Below are 22578 nucleotides of genomic sequence, written 5' to 3'. Positions count from 1 at the left end.
GCTTAGAGACCATCTGGTTCAACTTCTGTATTTTCAAGATGAAGAAATTGAGGCCCATCAGCAAAAATGAAGTAGGTTGCTCAAGATCTCACAGCAAGGCAGTGGCAGCTCAAGCTTGGTACTCAGGCCTTCCACTTCTTTGCACGGGGCCACAGAGAGGTAGTGGGTCCCAAACCTTGATAGTAAGGCCCTCGGCTCTCACCATTTGTCTAGTTTTATGTGCACCAGTAGCAGAGGCTCCAAAAATGTTGACTGAATTGGGTTGGTTGAAATTGTGCCCCTTACTGACTTGCGGAAACTGTTCCAACCCCTGTTAGCCTCAGTCTTCTTCTGGTGCTCATGGTTCAGAACCAGTTATGGCTCGCAGGGAATCAGGTCTCTGAGTCAGAAGTCTTTGATTAGAATCACTTGGAACACAGGCGTTAGCACTACAGAGGAACTAGGATGAGTGTCCATGCTGAGACTTGATGCCCTGGCTTTCTTTTGGTGCCCTTCATCCCAAAACTAGCAACCACAAAGCTGGACAGTCTGTATCATACCCCACAGCAGGCCATCAGAGGCTCCCACCTTTGTACCCTAATGAGGTCCAGCCACCTTTCTCTAAAAGGGCATCAACTCCCTGAGGAAGCCTCCTTTTGCCCCTAAGGCATCTGTGGGCAGCAGCTGTTCACTTGTCCTTGACGTTCCTGGCAAGCTGCTTTGTGTGAGGTACTGAGCCTAGGTCTGCAACTCCCTTCTTCACTTCTTCAGTCTATTTGAATGAAACAGAATGCTTGGTACATTTGGTCGTGGGTTTTCTTTGGAGACATAACAACTTTAGAAAGTGCCAGAAATAATAGCATAGGGCATTTGGGGGCTTTGCATCTTAATACTAAAGGAAGGCTGGGAGGGGGCTTCACTAGTATTATTTCTTTTTTTCTCCCTCCCAGTACCAAATGTTGGCAAAACTCTCTTGTTCCCAGACTTTACCCTCTGCAAAGGGAATTTACCCAGGAATCATCTAAAGCAGGGGCCCCCAACCCCTGGGATGTGGACTGGTACTGGTCCATGGCCCGTTTAAAGACTGGGCCACACAGCAGAAGGTGAGCAGCTGGCGAGCAAGCGAAGCTTCATCTATTTGCAGCTGCTCCCCAGCACTAGCATCACAGCCTCAGCTCCACTTCAGATCATCAGGCGTAAATTCTCATAGGAACACTGGTCTCTGGTGCCAAAAAGGTTGGGGACCCCTGATCTAGATGGGCCCTCACCTTATGAAGATTTCCTTAGGGAGGTGACCTGTTGTCAGTGACCTATCCTCACAATGTCCTTCAAAAACGTCTTCTAAGGCAGGATAATTGATTTATTATGGACATAATCTAGTAGAGAAAATTGAGGGTGTGCTTTGAGATCCTTTAAGACTACAGGAAGTACTAAAAACTCTAGCCCAGCAACTTCAAATGACAAATAGGGACATTTCAACCCAAAGAGGCCGGAACAGTGGTTTATGCAAATGAAGGAGAGAATTAAGTTTTCAGTCTCTTCATACAGGTCTGAGGTATAATGCCCACAATTTAGTATGCCGGTTTGAGCTTACACTTAATGATTTCCAACTTTTGTTAAATCATTTCACTTTACTGGTGTCTCAGATAGCATTTCTTTTCCTCCAGTTGAATTGGATTTGGTTGAGTAAATGAAACCATGTCTCTAGACCAAAACTGCTCAAAAGAATTTCGGGGAAACATGATGGCAAAAAAAAAAAAAAAATGTTTTACGAACATTTATGTTTCTGTCAGGAGGTCTTTGTTGTTTCTTTTGTTTACGTAGCTGCTGCTTTTGTAAGCTTGTGCCGGTCATTTAAATCCCTTGAAATTCTCCTTGTGGTGGTTTTGGTCTGTTATGAAAGATATTCCTCTGGTGGCAGCCCCTGGTTTTACAGATGAGTAAACAGAGGCCCAGAGAAGCCAAGGGGACTATAAATTACCGCTTGTTGTCTGGGGACAGCCTCTTTATGTCTAGGTCTGTGTGCTTTCGACTGATTCTTCTGTAGTCCTAAGGTGGCCCATCTGATTTTTATCTGTTGGGGAATGGGTAGGAGAAAAAGGGTCAACCTTCCTCAATAGCCTGTTGGGAAGTTGAGCATTTGAATAAAATGTCTGTTATTCACAAGCTGGTATGCAGAATCACTCAGGTTTTCCTACTCAGAAGCCTGGAACAGGCTGATGGGAGCACACTGCCTTGCCTTTTATAGCTGTGAAGCACCAGGATCAGACAGGCCTCAGAAATGGGACAAAACTTAAGGGCATTCTCTGGGGTTCTCCAAGCCCTCCAGACACCAAGGTGAGGAACCAGCCACAGCTTCCCATCTGTTTCTTGGAGCTGTTCTCCGTATTTCAGGAGCACCTGTGGGAACCCCCTTCTCCAAGTGGCCCTAAACACAGCCACAAGACCTTTGGGCATCTGCTCCAAATCTCTGTAAGTGGCAGGGGTGACCATGATATTCAGTAGTGCAATTATACTGTTTGGCCAATGCTGAGATTCTCCCAAGAGATGTTGAAGAGTGGGTGTCTCTCAGATCCCTGTCATGTTTTTTGGTGCCCGTGGACAGATGCCATCAGCAAAAGCAGCAGCCATCTCAGATATAAAAAGTTTACTGACATCCAGCATTCTTCATTTCTTTTACTGTCTCCTTTGGCACCCTATTAATTGGCTCTTCTATCTTGTATCTGTATATGGCAGGTGCCACGGTAATAAAAATCTTTCCTCCTGTGTTAGTGAGGTAAGGGCTCATGAAGAAATTTGTGTGAGGTCTTTATGGAAGCCACTTCCTACATGATTGATTCCTTCCTACCCTCTGCTGCATGACCTGCAGTCACTTCAAGGCTGTGAAATGGCTTCTGAACCAGGAGGAGCCACCCCAATCATCCTTATAATTCCCAGTATCATTTGCAAACCTTTTTCATCAATCCTTGCCTGACTGGAGATCCCGTGTTTTCCAGCCTAGCAAGTTTTGCTGGAAGGGCTGACTTCCTGTGTCCTTGCATGGACTACATTGTAATTGTGTTAATCAAAATTCCTGGGTAACCAGATTACTCCATTCCATTTTAGGGTCAGAAAATAGAGTTTATTGTTCTATGTCCTCTCCCTGCCCGGTCCCAACAGACAGGCCCAGTGAGTTTACTGGCCATTAGGAAGGCACTGAGGGCTTACAGATGGATATTCAGGGTGGCTGAGCCCTTTGTCGAGTCTTCTAGGAGCTAAGACACATCTGCGGTTTGCAAAGTGGTTCAACCTCCAGCCTCATAGCCAGCAGCTTTGTGGGTGCTAGGAGAAAATTCCCATGGCACTGATGTCTACCTGTTGTCATGGGCACCAGTGACCGCCACAGTGTAAGGATTTCTCTAGCAGCTTTGTGAACAGAGGATAGTGTTGGGTTTGGGTGAGGGTATAAGGGGAGGTAGCTGATGTAGGCAAGGAAGAGCATATGGCAGATGCTCCCTGAGTACTGGAGCTGGGGAGGCCCATGAGTCACCCTCTGGGGACTTGTAGATATCATCCAAGGAGGCTTCTCAGCGGGGTAGAGGTCTGACTTGAGCAAGTAGTGGATTCAAACCAGTGCAATTATCGTTGGAAATGTGTCCCCGTCCACCCTGAGCAGTAAGGTTTGAGGACACTTGAGTTGTACCAGGTTTGGAAGAGTCCTGGGGATATTTGCATTTAAGTGTTTAAAGTCTGGTTTGGAAAGTTCCTTTATGGACTCAAAGAAACACCCCTGCTAACCAAGTGATTTCTAATAAGAGGGGTTTGAGTATACACCAGGAAGTTTCTGGCAAAAGCTCTGATGAGTCAGTCACATTTACTGAGAAATTATGCAAATAGAGAAGTGGAAGGAAGATGGTCATCTTATTGGTAAAATCCTGGAGGTGAGCCTCACATGCTTGATGTATTTTTCATACAGGAGTCCAACCACAGTAGTTCAAGGGAAACAAATGCTTAGACTCAGGCTGGGCAATAGCCGCACAGTTGTGTTTGAGTGCTGAGAGAGGCTGGCTTTTGGAATGCTCTGAGGACTAACAAAAGCAAACAGATGGTACGAATGAGGTCTTTGGGAAAACCTGGATTCCTACTGAGTTTCCCCTCAGCGGGCAAAGTGCTTTGGTCCCACCGTGTCCATCTTAATGGATTCAGGGCTCAGGACTCCCAGTGGAAGTTGATTGGCCTTGGGGCAATAAAAGGTGCCTGAAGGTCAGACTCACAGCCCCAGGATCCAATGAAGAGTCTGTGGTCTCCAAGAACCCTTGCTTTCTGTCGTGTTCTCCCTGGCTGGAAACCTGTCCTTCTCTGAGAAATAGACAAGAGCAGATACTGGATGCCAGAGGATAGGAGCAAATTGGGCAGGTACCTCAGAGCCTTGGCAGGAAGGAGAGGAAGAAGTTGATGTTTCTTTATTGCACTGGAAAAGAAAATCAGGGTTCTGGTTTCATTTCTCTAGGTGTCCACACTTTTTTTATCCAACCTCTTGATCTTTTCTAATATTATATGGAATTTGTGACCCAGGTTATTTCTTTTTTTTTAATTTTAATTCTGTAAGTTGAGAGTAGTGATACATACACATATCTTGTAACTAGATTTATAATAATTACACATTCTTAAAGCTGCTTTCATGTTCAGCCCTGGTCCTTTTTGCCTTGACTACTTCATTCTTCACCTCTAATGGTCTTAATTTTTCGGGCAGTTAGTTAGAATACATCTTTTAAGCACTTTTACTAAGGAGGGCACATGAGAGGTGTATTTCTTGAACCCTTATCTGTAGAGTAATGTATTTCAACCACCTTCACTAGTGAAAGACAGCTTGGCCACATAGGAAGGTCTCACATTTTCCACATAACAATCCAGAGGTGTCTTTTGAAATGCAGTTACAGAGAAATCTGACGCCTGCTTTATTTATGCTCTTTTATTGGAGACACCCTACTCCCACTAAATGATAGGACTTTATCCTCATCTTTGCTTTGTAAATATATTATTAGGGTGTGTTCATTTGTTGGGCTTTTAAAATCCCCTTTGCCTTGAGCAGTGCTAGACCTTCCATGCACAGATGTGTCTTCTTTTAGCCGAGGGAAGTTTTTTCCAACCTATCAATCTTTGGTTGTAGTTTTTGTTGTTATACCTTTTGTTTTAGTTTCCTCTTCAGGAACACCTAGCATCCATATCTTGGCTTGCTTTTCTGTCCCTCTATTTTTACTTTTCCTATTTCCTTTCATTCTGGGAAAAAAATCTTAATTTTTTTTTCAATACTTACTCTATATGCTATTACAAATAATATGGATGGTCCTTCTGTTACTTCCTTTTAAGTTTCTCTACAATTTGATCATTTCCTATTCCTTCTTAATATCATTGTTTTCTTTTTCAAACCAATTTGCCCTTTTAAACTTAGTTCAAACTTATGACCATTTACTCTGGTATCATAGATGCCATACCTGTCTGCCTGCTCCTGAGGTTGCTAAATGGTTTCCTGGGATTTTTCTTCTGTGTATCATACGAGGTCATGATTAGAAGTTGTGCTTCTCCTGAGCCTTCTGTAGACTGTTCCTCAGTTTATTTTCTGCAGTTAAACACTGTTATCTTGTCTGCCCTACCTCCCTGTACTCGATGTTGAACAGTCCATTCAGTCAGATTTGTTAAGAGCCGAGATTTGTTCTCAGAGGGGTATCCACTTAAACTGCTATTCTCTGTCTACTTGTTTGGTGAAATCGCTTCCTCAAACCTGTTTAAAGCCCAGTTTCTACTACAATTCCAAGTTTTCCTTCATTTATTCATCCGTCCATCCTTCCATCCGTCTGTCCGTCCGTCCATCCATCCATCCATCCGTCCATCCATCCATCCATCCATCCATCCATCCATCCAGTGTTTCAAGTGCCATGCTGAGACTAAAGCTAGGAACAAGGTTGACGTGGCCCTGCCTTCCTGAATCATACAGTCTGTTTCTCTCTTCCTCCTTCTATGTTCTCTCTGGCCCAGGCTCTAAATCTCTCACCCTTAGAAGAACATGAAGATGCTGCCAGGGTCCATCCCCTCCCCACCCGCCTGTAAAACTACATATAGGGACTACACTTCCCAGAATGCACTGTACCAGTGCCCTACTTTCCAGTTATTTTCTGTGAGTTGCTCTCTCTGAATGGATAGCCTGGGAGAGCTGGAGAGAATAGTACTTTTACCTGTGAGGCAGAGGAGTGGTGCCCAGTATTCTTACAGACAGATCCCCTGAGGCTGATGACATCATTGTGGGAGGTGGACCCCTGCTTCATGCTTTGTATCTTAACCTATAGCCAGAGGAGATTATCCTTCCTTGGGTAGCTGTTTCTAGTTTTGTGTAAGAGTCTTCCCACCCTAAATAAGTGTCCAGCAGAAAGATGTGGAGCGAACGTGACTCTTCTGTCTCAGGCCCAGCTGGATCTTGGCCTTCTTGGTAGTGCCCTTGCAGCCTCTGTCACTAATTGGTTGACCCCTGGTGAGTGGCGGTAGAGGCCACTCCTGACATCTGGGTATGGGACTGCTCAGGGCGTACTAATAATGAACTGGTTCCCAGGGACTGAAGCCTTCCAGGCCCACCCAGCTATGCCTTGGCTGCTTCTGGGTGTCCAGCTGGCTGTGTGGTTGGAGAAGGCAGAACTTTCTGGAGAGTTCTTTATGGAGCAGCCTTTAAGCAGTGCCAATCACAGCACTGGGCTCATTAACAGTCATTGCCATGGCAACTGGTCTGCCAGAAAGTGGCTCCTTAGGCTGACAACTTCAGACGTGTTATATATAGATCTGGGTGTGGGGGAGTGGGGGGTGGGGCCCTGTGGATATGCCTTTCTTTAGAGCTTCTATTGCTTCTGGGTTTGGGGTATGAGAAGACACGGAATGCGGGGACCTTAAACTGATCTAGCTGCTAAATCAAGTGTCTGACGACCACCCATTAACATCAGCAAGTAACATTTGCTCACATCTGCAGAAGGTAAGAATCAGGTGCTTACCCAGAAGCCTCCTGAGGGGGGAACGAGTTCCAGGTTGAACTTGGAGAGTGCTGGAGGCTGTGAGGAGCTAAGTGTGGGGGTTGGTACTGATTGGAGGCTACAGAGACAAGATCGAATTTCTCTTAAAATAGTCTGTTGGAAGGGTTTGGGCTAGGGCATAGGATCATTTTCATTAATAAGTAGCCATGTAGCTAAACACTGTCTTTTTATAAATTGTGTTTATTAAAATTTGTATGTTCTCAGTTTTGATTTTAGAAGTGATGTTTTTTCTCAGTTGCTCCCTCTAAAGCTGAAAACCAGTCTCTTCTGAATTTAGTGAGCATAAGACTCACCTAGGATACATGTTAAAAGGTGACTTCCCAGGCTCCAGGTTGATCTGGGTGACTTCCCTATGCTTGCCTGCTCATCCCCTGCCCCCCACCCCCACCACCAGGGGTAGTCAGTAGCCATTATTAATGGGAAATTTTCTTTGGTTGTGTTGTTTTAAATAAGGAGACAAGGAAATCAGCCTACAGCCAGGGAACGTGACTGCTTGGATGTGGGTGGTGATATTTCTGCACATCTCCAGGGAAGGCATGTGCACACTTAGAGACTGCGACAGGCAGGAGAATCTGGCTTGAGTTGTTACCCTCCTTGGGTGGGAGCTGGAATGTCAGGTGGTCCAGGTAAAAAAATGAAGCCGATTATGGAAAGCTGGTGAGAGATGGTCTGAAGGTAGCCTGGATTTAGGTAACTTGAGGGAAGTGTCTAGACCAAAGCTAATATTTTAAAGTTGGATTTGACCATTTACTTAGCTGCGCAATGTGAGGCAAGTTATTAAATTCTCTGAGTCCCAGATTCCTTGTTTTAAAATGGGATCTATGTGGCAGGCTTTTTGTAAAGAGATAAGTGTGTAAATCACCTGACCAGTCCTTGGTGCACTTACAGACATTTGGTGAGTGGTCAAAGTCATTATCGATGGGCAGAAGTGAGATCTGAATGCAGACATTTCTTGAGTACCTATTAGACTGGGGTTCTGAACTGGTCTAGAAAGCTCTTGATAAAATAGGGTGAGTGTATGTACATACATGCCTCCATTTGGGTGACAGAAGATCGAGTTTTCCTCAGATTCTCAGAGGATGGGTTTCCATGTATAGTTGAGCAGGTTGTTGACTGAACAAGGGGACCCAGATGAGGGGGCCCAGGGAAGCTGAAACCCTATCTTGCACCCTGGGGGATGGCCCATCCAGGGCAAGAGGTAGTGTTTTACAACTCCCACAAAGCCATCCTGTGCATTAGGTTAAGAATTTCTGAGTTGAGAAAACCGTCTTCATCTCAGCCCACGCCTGCTTACCTTGCTCCTTGTAGATAGGGCCTGTGTCGCCCCTGCTTCTAGGTCCTGTTCCCATGGGAAAGAGCTGACGGAATGGAAGGGGAGGAGCCACAGGACTGAGGAAGGGAAGGGAAGGATTAAACTTGGAAAGGAACTAATGAGAAGAATAAGTTTGGTAGAGACCTTAATTATTGGGTAGTTACTCGTGTTGTATCTTCTCGGTGGCTGTGGAGCAGTTCTCCCAGGAGCCTGTACCTCCATGCCCACAAGGGGTGAGGTAATGTTGCTTGTTTGGGCTTCGTAAATGACAGCTTGCTAGTTGGGAGGACAACTTCTGCCTCGTCTACGTCTTTCTAAAAAAATTTTTTTGTGACAAAATACACTGAACATGAAATTTATCAGTGACTTTTACACATTCACAGTTTTGTGCAACCACCATCACTATCTAGTTCTAAGACATTTTTATCACACCCCAAAAGAAACCCTGTTCCTATTCCCGTCACCCTCCAAGCCCCTGGTAACCACTAATTAGCTTTCTGTATCTATTGGATATTCTCATTCTGGACATTTCATATAAATGGAATCATACCATATGTGGGTCCTTTGTGTCTAGCTTATTTCTTGGATCATTCATGTTGTAGCATGTCTCAGTACTTCATCCCTTTTCATGGCTCAACATTGTTTTGTATGGATACACACCACATTGTGTTTATCTGTTCCTCAGTTAATGGACACTTGGATTGTTTCTATCTTTTGGCTATTGTGGATAATGCTAGAACATAGGTGTAAAAGTGAGCACTGTTTTCGGTTCTCTTGGGTATATACCCAGTTGTCGCCAGCCACATCTTTTGACCCCTCACTTGTTTCAGTCCAGCCAACAGGAATAACTTCTTTCTGGGAGAGGTTGCCTTGGGGAAATGGAAGCAAAGCATTGTCAAATGGCAGGCAGACTGGAGACCCATGGGCGTATTGGAGGGGAATATGGAGTCCACCTTTGCCGCGTTGGCCAAATTAGGAAATTGTCCTGGGTGTCCTCCTCCCCTCATTCAGCACCCCTTGTCCCATCCTGGCTCAGTACCAGGGGTGCCTCTCCTGCAGGCACTTTCCGAAATTTTCAAGATGGCAGGTCGTGCATTTCCCAGTTGGAGAGACCTCAGAGCAGTGATGGTACCTCCTTGGTCATCAAATGTAAGCCAAGGCTTTTTCTGACCCCACAGGTTATTTAAATGAATCAACTAGAGTCATTCTAAAGAGCAAAGCACCATGCAGCTGTGGAGACGTGACAGGTGTCATTGTTGCTACTTAACAGGTGGAACACAGAGTCAGAAGGTTCGGTCCACTCGCTCAGCCGGCCCAGCTAGGGAGAGTTCTCACCACCCAGCTTTCTCACCAGGAATGTAATAGTCAACGTCTTAACGTGTTAACCTCCCCAGCAGGTCTGTGTTTGTCTTTTAAGTCAGGTCGTCTTGGAAACAGAAACCAGGGAGAAGTGACTGTTGTTGGTGACATTTCAGATGCAGTGATGGTGAGGCTGGGGTGAACTTCGCGCTGCTGTTGGTAGAGGCTATATGAAGCCTGATCTCACTCAGTATCTAGATGGCCCCCCCCTTCTGCTGGAAACCCCTGTTTATTCAGAATTCTTGGTGACAGGCACTTTCCTAGGTGCTGAGTTTGTCATTGTTAATTTCCACGGTGTCTCCCACAACTGGGCTAACATCATCCTTTGTTTTATAGATGTGGAAATAGACACAGCCGGTTGAGTCATTTTTCTGGGTCACAGGTCTACTAAGTGGCCAAGTCAGTATTGAGCCCGAGGCTGTGGCCAAGTCAGAATTGAGCCCAAGGCTGGAGGGCTGTGTTCACTGTGCTTCTGGGTCCCTCTCTCCTCTACAAACTGTTTTTGGCCGTGTCAGTCACTGACCCTTGCTTCATATCCTTTTAACAATATCCTACTTCCTGCTAGGTTATTTGGACAAACACTAGTCTGGCCTTCCCATCTTAGATGCTGTAAGTTACCTGACTCAAACAAAAGCAACCTAGTTCTAGATTATTTCTTTCTTTGCCTGAGCTCCCTGACCTCCCTGTTCCTACTTTACTCCCAATCCCATGCAGCCAAAATCTCCTGTATGTGGGATATTTTACACACACACACACACACACACACACTCTCTCTCTCTCTCTCTCTCTTTCTCTCTCTCTCTCTCTCTCTCTCTCTCTCTTTCTCCCTTTCTCCCCCCTCTCCCTCCCTCTCCCTCTCCTTTCCTCTTTCTCTCTCCCCCTCCCTCCCTCTCTCTCTCCCTCTCTCTCTCTGTACTCAATATAAGACTTTTTCTCTTGATTGCATTTTGACCGTCTTCCAATCTGAGAGAGCAGAGCAGTGTCTGGAGGTCAGGTAAATGTGCCCATGTGTGCACTGGGCTCAGTGGACATGCTCTGCTGGTGAGAAGGCTTCTGGCTGCTGTCCATCTCCCCGGCACCTGCACTTTAGAAGCCAGTCTTTCATACTGAATCAAAGAGGTGCTGTAGGTTAACAGGTGTGAGAGACAGAAGCGTTCAGGGCATAGGGAAAGGTTTTTAATTAAATTGTGAAACTTCATAATGAAACATACACTGCAGCTCTGCGGAGGGCCATGGGGAGGCTGTGTTTAGTTAAAGTTCTGAACGCCTAGGAATAGCGAGGATTGATCCCATCCCTGCTGAGGGCGTGCAGGGCACCATAGGAACCAGAAGCGTGCTGCTTTGCAGTCTGCAGAAAGCTCAGAGCAGTCTGGGAGCTGTGTCTCTACTGCTCACTTTCAATCTATTATCTTGTTTTCCTAAGCTGTGGTCATCAGTGACCAAAAACTGCCTCGTGGGCATGGCTGGGGGATGCTGAGGACATTTAGGAGCTGATTAGTTTTCATATTTCTGAACAGGGTCCAGCTTTGCTGAGCAATTCATGGCTTCTCTTATACTGTGGCTAGAATCCTATCTTTAGTCAATTTACTTTCTTCACAAGGCATAGAAATTATGTGAGCTGTTTGGACCTCCTTTCCTTAAATTTAAATGTTCTTTAGCTAACAACTTTTATTTTTGTGTTTATTGAAGAAAATTTAGATGGAAAAGTAAAAAGAAGGAAATAAAAACTGCCCATAATTCCACCACTGGAAATCACCTCTGCTTTAGCATTTTTGTCTACACCTAGTTTCTCTATGTTCTAAATGTTTTCTTCCAACTTTGTTTTTTAAAGAAAAGTACTATTGTGCATGGTTAAAGGAACTAAACTGCACCTAAGTGCATATGATGAAAGGTCAGTCTTCGTTCTAACTCAGATTCCCAGCTCTCTTTGCCAGAGTGATTTGGACACTTGAGAAAACCCCACCTCACTCTTCATCGATTCTGAGCGTTATTATGGAAGGTTTTACATCTCACTGTGCTGAGACTTGCATTAATTACTTGTGGTAGGTCTCACAGCAGGCCCTGGGCCTCGTCTGCCACTCTACTCAGTAGTCCCCAGTATTTCAGTCTTCATATTCCACAGCAGGAGTCCGTGGCATGATGGGCCCCCAGGAAGCGCAGCACCTTGTGAGTGTTTTCTAAGGGCCCATGAGGAGAAAGTTGAGCTGTTAACTGACTGGCACTTCCCTCTGTTCTCTAGGGGACTCTGCCTCTGCTGTGTGGCTCTGAAAAAAGCAAGTGCTCCTCACACCTCACACTCCAACAACCGCCAAAATCACACAAGTGTGGCCTGTGACCTCCCTTAGGGATGCCTGCGGGCAATCCCTCCTCCGCCCCCCCTACACACACACTGTGGAGCTATTCCACGCTGACTTCATCTGCCTGTGACCTACTCGTTGAAAAACAGTTGCAAAAATGCCAAATGTGTGTGACCTTTTCTTTTCTCCTCAACAGAAGCCTGGAATGGTCCCCCCTCCACCAGGAGAGGAAAGCCAGACTGTCATTCTCCCACCTGGCTGGCAAAGCTACCTGTCTCCTCAGGGGCGGCGTTACTATGTCAACACGACCACCAACGGTGAGTCTTGCTCTGGGGAGCATCCTGCACCAGCCCCTGGGTTTCTGCCTCTTTGGAGAGGCAGGCTTTCTCCTCCCTCCTTCACTTTCTGGTTGTTAGACTTTTTCTTTACAAATCTACCTCAGAGGCTGCTTTCCCCACAGTGCTGGGTGGTGGGAGTCTGAGAGTGGATTGGGAAAGGTCATCCTTCCTGGGCATATTTGTTGAAACCAACCTTGCAGTGTGGAACTGTGTTCTTCAAATCGGGATTTCAGAAGGTTCTGTGGTCAACAGCTGTTTTAAATCAAGTGGAACAGGTTTAGCCACCGCATGATTTCTTGGACTTTTGAATGTGCTGATATAGAAGCTCCCAAACAGGCATTTCAAGTGTGGTTTCCTTAACTTCACCACATTTCTTTCTCTTTATGAATTATCTCACTGGCTGGAGTTTCTTGGCATGTTCTTTGGGGAATGCTGGGGGCTACTTATGGATTATTTATTCTAACAGATGTAGGACTGCACCTCTATGCCTCCAGTCGTTATGGACTTCTGAGTCTTCACAGTGACTCCAGGGCCCCAAGATGTAGACTCTAGGGTAAGCTGCAAGAAGGCTGGAAAAGGTTAATTAAAGGAGTAGTGACGGATTCCTATAATAAGGTGAGCAGAGTAGTGTTGTAGGCTGTCATCTTGGGCAGGGCAGAGCAAAACCAGCTAACAGCCCTGCCTCTCGACCTCCATGATTCCCCAAGGCAATTGCCACAAGAGAACAAAGGATAGAAATACAGGAAGTTGGATTTGGTAGAAATCGTAGATGTGTGTGCCAAGGCAGAACCTGACATCTTACCCAGATCTACCTGTTGGCTCAGTCTGGGCTTCTCACTTCCCTTGTCTGTGCCCATCTGACTTATGGCCATCTTGCCCCATATGATGAGACCATTAATATGACTGCTGATTATGAACTTGCACTTGGAGGGGTCTTGGTGACAGGAGAGCCAGCTGCTATTTAGAAAGAACAACAGAGAAAGCAACTGACAGCTGCTACTCAGTTGGCTGGTTTGTTCACATCCCCTGGCAACCTGGCCTTCGTAGGCTCGAGGGGTGTGTTCCAGTTGAATAGGTAACTGGGGTTTCTAGGAAAAGGGAAGTAGGACTATTTCTGACCATTCTAATCTTAAGCTTCCTCAAAACAAACACATGAGCAATTTTGCACTTTTATCAGACTTTGAAGTTTCAGAGGAAAGTGTTTATGTGCGGTTCCCCATCTGCAAAATGCAGAAATTGGACCATATGATCCTGAGGTCATCAAGCATTTGGATCTATGCCAGGGGGTAAAATTGCGTGGCTTTCTAAAATCAGGAGAGGGAGAGGGGAGAGGAGGGGAGAGGAGGGGAGAGGAAGGGGAGAGGAGGGGAGAGGGTGTGTGTTTTAAGGGGAGAGGAGGGGAGAGGAGGGGAGAGGAGGGGACAGGGAAGAGGGAGAGGGTGTGTGTTTTCAGTTAGAGAATAGTATATTTAAAAATGTAAAAAAAATAGTAAAAAAATAGTAAAAAATTTCAGTGAGTGCAAAAGTGTTTAAAATAAAAGTAGAAATTCCTGGTTCCATTCTCTAGAGCTGTTTATCATGCATATTATTCCAGATATTTGTATTCTCTCACCTTCTAAACATATGTATGGTTATTCTTTCTAATAAATTGGAGAATACGGCCCATGTTGTTCTATAAATTGCTTTGGCAGTGTATTATGGGCATCTTTCTATACTTATACATTTCAGTCTCACTCATTTTTAAAAAAATAGTTGTGTAGTAGTCCACTGCTAGTATATGCTATCATTAGTTTAACTAACCCCTCTTTATTAAGGGGATATTTTAGTCTCATTTTACATTAACAGACAGTGTCTGGCAGCTTTTTTTTGAGGGTCAGATTTTAGCATATGCTACTGAGTCAGGGCTTTTTGTGGGTCCTGGATATAGCGATCCCAGGAGACTCTAGGCCAGGCATTCATCAAACTTTTCCTGTAAAGGGGCAGATAGTAAATCTTTTAGAGTTTGGGGTGTATATAGTCTCTGTCACAGCTACTCAGCTCTACCACTGTCATATGAAAACAGCCATAAAACCAGTGGATGTAGCTATGTTCCAATAAAACTTTATTTACAGACAATGAAATGTGAATTTCAAATAATTTTTGCATGTCATGAAATAGTCTTCTTTTTAACCATTTGAAAATAAAAAAGATGCTCTCAGTTCAGAAATTCATGGGCCATATGATAACAGGTGGCCTGGGGTTGGCCCACAGGCCATATTGGCTGCCGACCCCCGCTCTAGTCTCTCTGTCATCTGCAGTTGGACTGGCCCTACTAAGCCATTCCCTCCTCTGATATGCTCGTGGTAATCCTGGCTCCTTATTCGTACATTCTAAACACATGCCAATTTTATTTGTTTGTGGTTTAATTCATTCTTTATCTGTTTGATTGAATCATTCATTCAACAAATACTTTAGTGGGCCTCAAATATGCTCCAGGCAGAGTGTTGGATGCTGGGGATGTAATAATAAAGAAGCAGCAGCCCCTGGCCTCAAAGTGCTTCTTCTTATAGAGGAAACAGATTCTAAGTGAATATATATTTGATTATAATCCCAAGCAGGGCTGTGAAGGAAAAGCCAGGGTGTTTAGAGAGCATGTTCAGGTGAGACCCTGGAAGGTCAAGGGAGGCTTCCTGGAGGAGGAGGTACCCTTCAGCTCAGATGGAAAGGGATGAAGAAGGGGTTGCCAATGAGAAATTCCTCCCTGATAATAAAGAATTAGTCATGTTTGGGGGAATAGTGCAGCCCCTGAACATCGTGGTAAGTACTTCCCCTTAGTTTAAGGGAATGGGAAGCCTGACTGTCATTCTGGTTCTTCTCTGGAATCCTTTCCTAGACGGGTTTTGTTTGGCTAATGGGCTGCTTTATAAAATTTTGAACCTAACTGCCTTTCTGCAGGAAAAGTATCAGAATAGCCACTCACTCTTCTCACACCTGCATTTATCTGATCTTCTGAATCCTGGAGCCGTTTGAGTTTGTCTTCTACAGCTGGGCCTGCTGCGTCCACCTTTCTGCCCCAACTCCTGAGTCTCTCCCACCTGTGACTTAGCTCAGAGCCATGCACCACTGCCCAGGAAGCAGATGCCACCAGTGCCCTGCTATAAGCCACCATGAGCCATTCCTCTTCTTGTCTGTCCACCTTTTTTTCAAATAGTGCTAATATCCCGTAATTCCTAATCACTTCTTTTGCAGAGGGCGCTTGGGCACAAGAGGCATTCTGTCCTCATTTTTATACCACATACAAATATAACTAGCTTAAAGTCCAATTTACATTTGTATTACCTTGCTCTGTATAATCTGCTTATTTTCCAATCCACTTAGGGAACTTATAGAATTTATAAGGGATTGTCACAGTGCTTAGCTGGGCTCTGGGGATACAAGATCCAGTAAGAGGCTATCTTGGCCTTCAAAGACTGCAGTTCTAATGGAATCAGAGAAACGTAAGAACTAATAAGCGTTGTGGGTGTTAGCATGGAACTCTGGGGGGCTCAAGGAAGGGATCTGTCAACTTTATCTGGGTATCAAACAAGTTTTCAAGGAGGGGCCCTTGACTTGGGGATTCCACACTGGGTCACTGCATGAGCAAAGGCAAGGCGGCAAGGAAAAGCTGATGTATTTGGCAAGAAACAAAGATGTGAGAGAGGAGGTTAGGGGTCTGACCCAAATAAGACCTCCCGAGGCACTTTGAGGAATTGGGACTTTGCCCTGTGGGTAGTGGGAAGCTATGGTAGGGTTCAGAGCGGTGGCATGACATGATCAGAATACTGTGGCAGCAGGGTGAAAGGTTTAAAGACAGCAAACATGGAGCATGGCAGACTAAATGAGAAGAGAAGTAATGAGGTCAACTCCATGTCTGTAGCTGCGTCTGTATCTGTGGCTGGAGAGGAGGAGGTAGAATCTGTCAGACAGGATGTGGCAGGTCAGGGAAAGAAGATTGCTCAGCTTCCTCTGAGTTTTTTGCCTTGTGTGCCAGAGCCATGTAGCGAGGATAGGGAACATGAGGGAGGAACAGATTTGGAAGAAAGATGATGAATCCATGTTGAGTGTATGGTTCTTCGGGGGGCATTCAGGGAGAGATGCCTAACATATATTTGGATGGATGGGTCTGTGACTCAGGGGACATCTGGGCTAGACATGGAAATCTGAGGAGCTGCATGAGTACATGGCTTGGCAAGCAGAGAGAAGAATGGATTTCACCCCCACGTGCCCAAACAAGGTTGGTCACTGCACTGACCAACCTGCACAACCACAGATGTTCACCCATAATTTACATTTTATTATCAGAGAAATGAAGTCATTAGCATGCAGAAGAACACCAAGGGCAAGCATCCTGGAGAGAGCCCTGCAGAATGGCCTTTAAGGGAAGGGCAAAGGAGACTTTGAAAGAATTGTCAGAGATATGAGGAATCCCAGAGAGGGCAATGTTATGAAAGGTGAGGGAGAAAAGATTGTCAGAAAGGAGCAGTCACAGACACACTGAAATGTAGACCAGATTTATGGTAGGAGTGATAATTTAAATCATCGTGGAAAGCACAAATTATTTAATAAATAACATTGATCCAAATGGCTGACAGGAAGTTTCAGTGGATAAGTTAATGTAATAATGTTTTCATATAAACTCAGTAAGCAGAGCCTGAGACAAGGATTAAATGTTAACACCTTATTTTTGAAGTATAAGCCCAGAGTAGTGATAGTGGGTGAGAGAGGGAAGGGAGACAAAGGAAGATGCCATGTGTACTGGCTAGTCTTGACAGGGAACTGCAAAGAGACTCAGTGGGTCACTCAGCAGGTGTGCTCACTTCTCTGAAAGGGTTGCAAAGAAGAATCATACCTTTGAGTAGTCCATGAGAAAGCAGAGGTGCTTTATCTGCTTAACTCCCTCTCATCTCCCATTTCCCACTGGCCAAACTTCTGTTCTTGAAGAGCTGCTTCCTTACATTTTGGGTTGTGTCTTCTGACCCCTAGTATCCCCTCAGAAAGACTGATTCCACCCCCACATAGTGGTGCTTCATCCAAGGCCACAGTGATGGTCAGGGGAGTACTGGTGAGGTAGCAACTAAAACAGGAGGAGGCAGTTGATGGGAATGTGAGGAAGAGCCCAATGTCTGTGTCCCAATGTGGACTGCCATAGAATTGAGTGCAGTGCTGTACATCTCTCTCCAATGTCAGTCCTTGACTTGATTGTTCAGAGTTTCAGAGTTTCAATGACTTTTATTCGTCCTGTGGGGAACCTTCCAAATCATCTAACATAGGAGTTGACAGAGTACAGCTCATGGGCCAAATTCAGCTAGTAGCCTATTTTTATAAATAAGTTTTGTTTGGAACACACTGTGTTCTTTTATTTACATATAATCTAAGGTTGCTTTTGTACAATGTTGGCAGAGTTGAGTAGAGACAATGTGGCTCACAAAACCAAAAATATTTACTATCTGGCTTTTAAAAGGAAAAGTTTGATGATCTCTGGTCTGACAAATAGAACCATTCATTTTACACTTTGGGAGACAGAGCACCCCATGTAGTAAAGAAACTTAAAGCCACGTGGCTATTCAGATCCCAGGATATGCGTGGGTCCCCAGTCTTTTGATCTTTAATTTTTTGCCTCAGTATTCAGGGCATGGGGGTGGAGGTGGAGGTGACTTAATTTGCAATGAGGATAACTGAGTTCATAGATTAGTAGGAAAAAAAGATCTGAAATAGCATTTATTTTTAAGGGAAACATAACTATTTTCTTAGAGTATCAGCTGAAACCCAGGAGAACTGGGAACTGTTTTTAAGCTCCTTTGACAAAGAATCCATATGTGTAAATGTTTTATTATATTATGTTTGCGAGAGAAACTTGGAGGACAAAACCAGGATTTGAGCTTTTGGATTTATTTGCCAAATGGTTGTTTTCTTGATTTCTTGTTTTAATTTTTCTTTAAATGAGTAGATTCCCATTTAACTTTATTACACTAGGAGCTAAAGTGAGTTTCTGGATACGTTTTCCAGTAGAACACTTTTAAAAGCATGCTTTCAGCTTTTCTTTGTTACAAATAATTGGATACTTTTCTAACTCCCCAGATAGAACAGCCCTGATAATTCCCTGTTAATAAAAGTTGCCCTGGGAAACTTCTACACCCAAAAATGTCGATGTATTTTTTTCTGTCCATGTTGAATAAATGTGAGACTAAAAAGATGCTTTCATTTGGCACATTTGGTTGATTGAATTTGTGAGTGTGTGTGTGTGTGCACGCGCGCGCGTGGGTGTGTGCGCGGGCGTGCGCACGCACGTTTTCCTGTACTTATTTTGTCTTTACTTTTTTTCTTTATGGATTCTTAGCGAAAAGTTTAAGCCTTAAAACTTACTATTAATCTGCTTTTGTGTGGGTTTTGTGTTTTCTTCCAGAGAATCCACTTTAATTTATAGTGTTAAGTTGATACTTAAGTGTACAACACATCCCCCATTTCTCACCAGTTTTTAAGACTGGTAATCTCTTGGAATTTTCGCAGATGCCAAGTGGGTTAGAGAGTCCTTCACACTGCCAGTAAGTTGAAGACTCATAAAAGTCAAAAAGACAAAGGAGACAAAAAGGATTTTATTGTTTGCTGTATTCTAGGAAGTTGAATTACTTTGAAAAAGACTGCTTTTGGTAAACAATTTAAGAACTTTCCTCATTGGCTGTTGGGTGGAGTCACTGATTAGCAGCAAACGTTTCAGATATGGAAGTAAAATAAAAAGAATGTTGAATGTGACCCAACAACTCCATTCCTAGATAGATATATACCCAAGAGAACTGAAAACACATGTCCACCCAAAAACCTGTATACAAATATTCACAGCAGCATTATTCATAATGGCCAGAAAAAACCATCCATCAACTGATGAATGGACAACCAAATATGGTATATCCCTACAATGAGATATTATTCAACCATAAAAAGGAATGAAGTGCTAATGGATACGTGCTACAACATGAATGAACCTTGAAGAACATCACACTGATTGAAAGAAGCCAGACATAAGAAGCCACATATTGTATGATTTCATTTATATGAAATGCCTACAATAGACAGATCCATAGATACAGAAAGTCAATAGTGGTTTCCAGGGACTGGGGAAGGGGTGAATGGAAGTGATTACTAATAGGAAGAAGGTTTCTTTTTGACGTAATGAAAATGTTCTAAAATTAGATAGTGGTGATAGTTGCATGAGTCTGTGAAATATACTAAAACCCACTGTGTTGTATGCTTTTGGAGAGTGGTTTTTATGGTATGTGAATTATATCACAATAAAATTATCAATAAAAACAGGCATGTTGGGGACTTTGGCAAGTTGGTGACTTTTTTGGTGTCATTCAGAAACAGTTCCTCAGATCAGGGTACCCCAAACCCCGGGCCGCAGACCGATACCTGTCCATGAGTTAGGAATCTGGGCCGCACAGTAGAAAGTGAGTGGCAGGCTAGTGAGCAAACTTCACCTGTCTATGAAGCCACTCCCTAGCGCTAGCATCACCACCTCAGCTCCACCTCAGATCATCAGGCATTAGATTCTCATAGGAGCACTGGTCCCTGGTGCCCAAAAGATTGAGGACCACTGCCTTAGATGCCTTGCTTGGGGATTCCTTCGGCCTGGTTCCTAAACTTTTGTGGACATCAGAAGCACCTAGGGCATTTGTTTAAAAATACCAATACATGGATCCCACTGCAGACCTACTGAATAGGAATGTGTTATTTAAAAAGAATAAAAATTTCTGCTTTATATTTTGAAGTGTTTTTTAATAGTCACTACCTGTTTCTAACTTGGCAAGAGACTTATTAACAAGATTGATGAACGTATAGTTAATATATCAAATATTATAAAGTCAAAGAGTAAATTTAAACCCACGTTTCTCTTATTGAAATGCAATGAGAAAATACAATTTTCTTCAAACAAGTAAACACTACAGTCTCAAGGTTAAAGATTATATAACTATTGTAGTTAAAGTAGAATCTCATGAAAGAGCTACTTAAAGACAAATAACTTGATTTTACAGTGACAAGATATAGAATAAGTATAAAACTGCCAAGAAAAGTACTTCACCCGGCTTATACTTATATTCTTAAGTGTTGTCGGTAGCTGACTTGTGCATATTGTCATCCCTCGATATCTGTGGAAGATTGGTTCCAGGACCCCTGCAGATATCCAAATCCTTAGATGCTCAAGTCCCTTATATAAAATGGTGTAGTATGTGCATATAACCTATGTACATTTTTCCATATACTTTAAATCATCTTGTTACTGAACTCAAGGGGTTCACCACTTAGGGTGTTCTATTCAAGAAGAAGACGTGGCTATGGCTGTGCTTAGGTAAAGACAAGTAAAGGCAATGGGATTCATATCCAAAGCTCTGGCTCTCTGCAGGGAGGCTTAGCTATTGGTTATATACAGTATTTAGTTAATTACATGTTGATTTCTTCTTTGCAGTTGGCTAAACTTATCAGGTTGGGTTCCCTCACGGGTTACAGCTGCCTCTGCAAAATACTGTGCCACATTTTAACATTTAGCAAGAATAGCATTTAGAAAGAACCACCCAGACCTTGAGACCCTTGTCCTATCTAACAGTCTCTAGATTACTTATAATACCTAATGTGATGCAAATGCTGTGTAAATAGTTGTACTGAATTGTTTAGAGAATAATGACAAGAAAAAATCCTATAAATGTTCAGTCTAGATGCAACCATCATCAGCCTAACTACATAGCACATATCAGCAACAGTGTAACTTTAAAAAATATATTTTTGATTCATCTTATGATTTCAGAGCTTTTGAGTCAATAACTCAATTTTTTTTAAATCTCAGGAGTTTTTGCTATTTTAAAAACACCTATGGACCCTGGTTTCAACTTCGTTTCTAACTAAGGTTCAGTCAGAGAATTTGGGGCTTATACTGTTTTCATTTCTCTATTCTGCATAGCACTCAGACATCTGGACAAAATGGACATCATCCTTGTCTTCAAGCAACTCAGTCTAGTGAAACAATTCAGGCTTTGGAAATGAGGAATTGTTGTAAAGTTTCTTCTTTCATGTTTCTCCTCTCTGGAGATTTTTACTTTGTTTTGGTCAAGAAGTATGTGCCGGCTTATAGTCACTGTCCTCTCACCATTCATCACCTTGCAGAGCCCAGTGGCTTGCTGGATTCCAGTGGGATCTGATGGTATTGAATAACTAATTCTTATCACAGTGGCTCAGATCTCTATAGTCATTAAATTGACCAATATTCATTAATTAAAAGCCAAAAAAAAAAAAGTGTAAGTGACCATTGAATTGTATACCCATAAGAAATGATATTTACTTGGTTTGAACTATTCAAAAAAAGTACTTGTCTGTGATGACTAAATTTCTAGGGAAGTGGCATTATAGTGCCTCTGCGTGTAGTGTTAGGAGATGTGATGGTCAAGGCATAGTTCAGACCTCCAGATCCTGGTGAACTGTCCTATAAAGATGCAGGTATAGTAGATGTCACAGACCAGTTTGTCTTGAGGCCTGAGGCCGTCCACAGAAGCTTTTTATTCTATGTACACAGTTCAGTTAGCTGCTAACATTGAAAAATTGGGAGGTTTATCATAAACGTCCAAATACTTGTCTTCTCTTGAAATATCATGAGATGTGGCCATGTTGCAGAAAAATCAGACTGGCGAGAAACCAAGCACCACTCGGAGAGTTGGAGAACTCAGGTTTATTATGCCAGTGGTCCCAGCAGAGCTGGTGCTGTGAAGATCTGGACACTAAGCACAGGGGTAACCTTGCTTTTATAGGGCTTATCCCCCGCAGTTACAGTTGGCATGGGCCGATTGGTTAATTTGTCCTCAGGCAGTTACAGACCGCGGGAGTTGCTGTGGGTTATAGGCAGTCACAGAGCACGAGCTTTTCAGACAGGAACTCAGGCAATACATCTGTTATCTAGACAGAACAAGCAAAAGGGAGGATGAGTCTTTAGTTAATTTCGAGGTCACCCTGCCCTTCAGCCTATGTGGCAGACATATCTACAGAAGCAGAACAAATAGCTGATTATAAGGTTAGCCTTTCAGTGGAAAATTCTTCTTCAGCCTCTCTGGATCCACCTTCCTGCCAGAACGCAGCTGAGTGGAGTTGAGAAGGTTGCCACGGCCCCCGATTTTTCTCATACTCAGTCGGCTTCATGCATTTTACGTTTCTAGTTCTTGTGGGTATTGAGTTTGACCTGTATC

General features: G+C 43.7%; 1 protein-coding gene across 1 annotated transcript in view; it reads left to right on the top strand.

Moving 5' to 3' along the window:
- The window catches only part of GAS7 (growth arrest specific 7), a 202123-nt gene that overhangs the window by 106838 nt on the left and 72707 nt on the right, over window positions 1-22578 (top strand). Inside the window, exon 2 of the mRNA XM_025040188.1 lies at window positions 12196-12316. Within this exon, the coding sequence (XP_024895956.1) occupies window positions 12196-12316 (121 nt within the window). The remainder of the gene's footprint in view (window positions 1-12195; window positions 12317-22578) is intronic.

The sequence above is a fragment of the Pteropus alecto genome, unplaced genomic scaffold (genome assembly GCF_000325575.1).
Source record: "Pteropus alecto unplaced genomic scaffold, ASM32557v1 scaffold398, whole genome shotgun sequence".
In the NCBI taxonomy this organism is placed as follows: Eukaryota; Metazoa; Chordata; class Mammalia; order Chiroptera; family Pteropodidae; genus Pteropus; species Pteropus alecto.
Note: the sequence above shows the minus strand (reverse complement) of the source record. Positions and strands in the feature narration are given on the sequence as shown.